At 52.5% G+C, this 5,000-nt stretch overlaps 1 protein-coding gene across 1 annotated transcript in view; it reads left to right on the forward strand.

Annotated features, from left to right (window-relative positions):
* The window catches only part of LOC307076142 (C-myc promoter-binding protein-like), a 57,235-nt gene that overhangs the window by 35,411 nt on the left and 16,824 nt on the right, over positions 1–5,000 (forward strand). The window contains exons 19-20 of the mRNA XM_079737026.1: positions 1,868–2,009; positions 3,310–3,438. Of these exons, the coding sequence (XP_079593152.1) occupies positions 1,868–2,009; positions 3,310–3,438 (271 nt within the window). The remainder of the gene's footprint in view (positions 1–1,867; positions 2,010–3,309; positions 3,439–5,000) is intronic.

A 5,000-nucleotide genomic window follows, 5' to 3' on the forward strand; every position in this document is an offset into this window, starting at 1 on the left:
AATCAATACGACGACTCTGAGGCAAAAGTTGGGGTAGAAAGAATGGTCTCTACGAGCAGATAGGTCGGTACACGGGAAATCAGTGGACGATCAAGTCAAACAATCCGGCAGGGAGAAGGCAAAGGCGTAGTCAGGAATCAGAAAACAGGGAACCGTAATAATCGCTCGGGAAATGCTGGGACACTTGAAACTAAGAACAAAGACGAATTGGCACAAAGGGAAACACGCTGACTAGATACACTAGGCGGAGAATGTTGAGGGACAGGTGAAAACAATTGGTGAGGTGAGGACAATCTCAGAATCTCAGAGGACAGGGAGGGAAATATTCAATGAAGGGGCTGAGATGTGACAGATGCAGTTTGCTTGAGAGCAAATACATTCAAGACCCAACACTAATAGCGGCTGGCCGCTGATATGAGATACCACATTTGGTCGATACTTCTATTTCCATCCTTCTTGGGGTGAATGCATTGGAAAGTTGGCAGTGCGTTTTTTAAGCTGACATATACCACCAGCCTACCCCCCTCTGCAACGCTAACCCCCGGCAAACTTGAACAGATACAAATAGCTTAAAAGGCTCCTCAGAAAACTATTCTCTGGGTAAATATAAGGGACCAAACTATCCTCTGGATATACATATTTATTCACACACACACACACACACACATTTCTATTTAGAAAGTACAGTTCCTCGACCATATTGCAACAAAACGTCGACTGTACAGAATTGTTGAAAGGTTATTCTACAGAGTATCCCAGGTTAGTCCTGGCACTGTACTGCAAGAGCGCCACATCTTTATTATACCAGGGGTGGGTGAAAGGCAGCATGGCTGTCATCAATGATGACAGCCCCGTGTCCCTGCCTCCCCCAGAAGAGGAGAGGACACGGTGCCCTCCACAGCACTGCCCTATCTCGTCACTAATCCCGCTGAGCTGCCATGGTGGATCAGGCTCTGTGGATCTGGCAACCCAGCGAGCAAAACCAACCTTACTCAATGGGGCTGATTTGGTTTAGCTCTCAGTGAAGGTAGGAGACAGGGTTTTACACGCAAACAAACCTTGAGAGGCATGTGGCTCTATAGGTAGAGAAGGATGGCGTGTCACCGGAAGGTTGCTAGTTCGATCCCCGGCTCCTCCTAGCTGAATGTCGAGGTTTCCCTGAGCGAGACGCCTCACCCTGACTGCTCCCGACGAGCTGGCTGTCGCCCTGCGTGGCTGACACCGCCGTCGGTGTGTGAATGTGTGCATGAATGGGTGAAAGTTAGGCAGTATTGTAAATCACTTTGAGTGGCCACTGGTTAGTTAAGCACTCTATAAACGCAGTCCATTTAGCATTTATTATCAGGGCCTTAACGATTAAACCGATTTCATCACAAGGGTGAGTTGTTTCAGCCCGGCCTCCGGCCCACCTCTGGGGGTTTACGTTCTGCTAGTGTCATGATAGCAGCCGTATCGGTGGCTGTCGATAGCACCTGGCTGAGGCCTCGGGCCGGCCTCGAGGGAGCATCTGGATCCAGCATAATGAGCGCTCTGGGGCGCTGGGGCCCTCGGCAGCTGGGGTAGCGTTCTGCGGAGGGCCACCTCACTCTGAGAGCACTCAGTGTGTTGCTATGTGCGAGATGCCTGGCTAAGGAACCCTGTTCTGCAGAGCCACCTTGATGTCGTGGTTGAGAGAGAGAGAGAGAGAGAGAGAGAGAGAGAGAGAGAGAGAGAGAGAGAGAGAGAGAGAGGAGAGAGAGAGAGAGAGAGAGAGAGAGAGAGAGAGAGAGAGAGAGATTTTATTTATTTATTGCTTTGCAACGTACAAACTTAATCACCTCCATTCCCCTCACCCCTTCTCCCCCCCCCCCCCCCCCCCCCAACCCAGGCCGTGTTGGAGAGCACCTGGCCCTCCAGCACCCGAGGGGGTTACTTCCTGTGGATGAAGCTGAGGAACGTGCTGCTGGGCGTGGCCCAGTTCAAACAGGCCCTGCGGAGGCCCGCCCCCTTCACCCAGAGCCCCCTCTCAGGTACGGCAGCGCCCGTCAATCATCCTGTCATCGCTCGTTGCGCTATGAGCTGGTGACATCACTGGTTGTTGTTTAACAGTCTCGTTTGTCAGTTTGGAGAAGACATTTGGCAATGGGGGTTTTGTTTTGTCAGCTGGTTTTCTACTTGTAGTTATGCGCCACGGTCGAATGATTTGTTCAAACTTTGGAATGAATTAGGTCACGCCGTTTGATTTGCAGTCTTTAGCACATGTCACAACACCCTATCAGTGCATGGTTTATCAGCCATAGCGAAAAAACAACAAAACTGAAAAACAGGATGGTGTTTTCATCTTGATCATCTCATCACCATGGATAACAAGGATCAGTGATTTAGGGGTAAAAATAACAATTCAACTCAAAAACAAATCCTGCTTCTCGTTCTGTCTCTCGCGTCCGAATGCGCTAAAGACAACGAAACACGTGAACATATGACCGTCAAGGTGCTATAATAACATGGACAGAACCAAAGGGAGTTGAACTCTTTCCACGCGGCCGGTTCAAAGCGTCCACACCCATGTGACGCAGAAGACAGTCCGTGGTTTCTGAGGAACAGAATCGGAGCGAGCAGTTCCCTGAAGGGAAGAGGCTGGGGCTGTTTGCGTCTGTGGTTGAGCTGCGTGCCGAGGAGAGAACCTGAACCCAGAATATGCATGCCAATCAACCTCCTCCTCCCTCTCGCCCCCCACCAGCCCGCGACCCCCTGCTGTGGCCGCGCTCTCCCTGTGACTAATGAAGAGCCGCCGCGTGAGACCGCATCAAAGGCACCCGCTGATTTATAAGTCTCTATTTTCTTTTCAGGTTGCCATGGGTAACAATAGCAGGGGAGACGTGCCTCCCGATTTGCACCGCGATGCTCTGAGATCTATCAGAGCCTGGGAAAGTGTCTGCAGCTCCGAAACATTGACTTTGGAACCAAAGTAAAAAACGAGATAACGTGCAAATCCCAATGAACGCCAGGTTATACAACGCTTGTTTCTGATCAAATCGGTTACATGTGTCGCGTACATGTGAAATCCGATTGAATTAAATTGTATTTGTATAGCCCTTAATCGCAGGTGCAGTCTCAATGGGTTTAACAGGCCACGTATTTATGAATCATTTTTTAATCACCAAAACATATCGCAGCGACAGTGTGTCAGACCCGAGATGCCCGTCCTGATTGGTGGTTTCAGTAAGTGCCCCTCAAGTCACCCTTCCATTGGAGCACCACGGCTGGCCCCGGCTTTGGAGGACCCCTCCAGCTCCCCTCCTCCTAACCCGCCCTGTTGTCTCCGGGCAGATGCCAGCGACCTGGACGCCGTCAGCCACGGCAGCCTGGATAGCTCTGCCGACGCTAACGCGGCCGAGCGCGGCCCCTACGCCTCCGGCTCCGTCAAAGTAGACCCCGCTGACGATAGGTCTAGCACAGGTACACCCGAACCCCTCCCCCCCCCCCCATCGCCCTCGCCTCGTCACGGCCGCACCCTCCGCACAACCTCTGCAAAGGCCGCCCACTTGAGCCTCAATCTTTACTTTTTTTCCCCACTCTGATCAATTTCGTTCTTTCTTTTTCCGTTCTTTTCTTTTTTCCCATCGCTCTTTTTTCCCCCGTAACTCCTCCTCCCCCCTTGGGTCTCCCCGCTCTTGTTCCTCCTCTTCCTGGGTTTTGGCCCCTTGATTTCCGCTTTGCTCTGTCACCCCCCCCCCCCCCCCCCTGTGGCCTCCTTCCCTGCCTGTTTGTGGCCCCCCCCCCTGCATGCAGCCGGCCCCGGGTTGGGGCAGCGGGGCCCCAGGGGTCCTGGGGGCCCGACCACACTACGGGGGGGGCCCGGAGCCCAGAGAACTCACCCTCCATTCAGGTAAACCCCAGCACCCCCCCTCCCCACCCAACCCTCTGGACCCGTGCGCTCTCTCTGTCTCTGTCTCGTCTCTCTGTGTGTCTGTCTCTCTCTCTCTGTCTCTGTCTGTCTATCGCTCTGTCTCTCGCTCTCTCTGTCTGTCTATCTCTCTGTCTCTTTCTGTCTGTCTCTGTCTCTCTCTGTCTCATCTCTCTGTCGGTGTCTCTCTCTCTCTGTCTCTGTCTGTCTATCTCTCTGTCTCTCGCTCTCTCTGTCTGTCTATCTCTCTGTCTCTCGCTCTCTCTGTCTGTCTATCTCTCTGTCTCTTTCTGTCTGTCTCTGTCTCTCTCTGTCTCATCTCTCTGTCGGTGTCTCTCTCGCTCTGTCTCTGTCTGTCTGTCGGTGTCTCTGTCTCTCTCTGTCTCTCCCTGTCTATCTCTCTGTCTCGTCTCTCTCTGTCGGTGTCTCTGTCTCTCTCTGTCTCGACTCTCTGTCGGTGTCTCTCTCTCTCTGTCTCTGTCTGTCTATCTCTCTGTCTCTCGCTCTCTCTGTCTGTCTATCTCTCTGTCTCTCGCTCTCTCTGTCTGTCTATCTCTCTGTCTCTTTCTGTCTGTCTCTGTCTCTCTCTGTCTCATCTCTCTGTCGGTGTCTCTCTCGCTCTGTCTCTGTCTGTCTGTCGGTGTCTCTGTCTCTCTCTGTCTCTCCCTGTCTATCTCTCTGTCTTGTCTCTCTCTGTCAGTGTCTCTGTCTCTCTCTGTCTCGACTCTCTGTCGGTGTCTCTGTCTCTCTCTGTCTCTCCCTGTCTATCTCTCTTTCTCGTCTCTCTCTGTCGGTGTCTCTGTCTCTCTCTGTCTCGACTCTCTGTCGGTGTCTCTCTCTCTCTGTCTCTGTCTGTCTATCTCTCTGTCTCTCGCTCTCTCTGTCTGTCTATCTCTCTGTCTCTCGCTCTCTCTGTCTGTCTATCTCTCTGTCTCTTTCTGTCTGTCTCTGTCTCTCTCTGTCTCATCTCTCTGTCGGTGTCTCTCTCGCTCTGTCTCTGTCTGTCTGTCGGTGTCTCTGTCTCTCTCTGTCTCTCCCTGTCTATCTCTCTGTCTCGTCTCTCTCTGTCGGTGTCTCTGTCTCTCTCTGTCTCGACTCTCTGTCGGTGTCTCTC

The sequence above is a fragment of the Pollachius pollachius genome (assembly GCF_949987615.1).
Source record: "Pollachius pollachius genome assembly, chromosome: 5".
In the NCBI taxonomy this organism is placed as follows: Eukaryota; Metazoa; Chordata; class Actinopteri; order Gadiformes; family Gadidae; genus Pollachius; species Pollachius pollachius.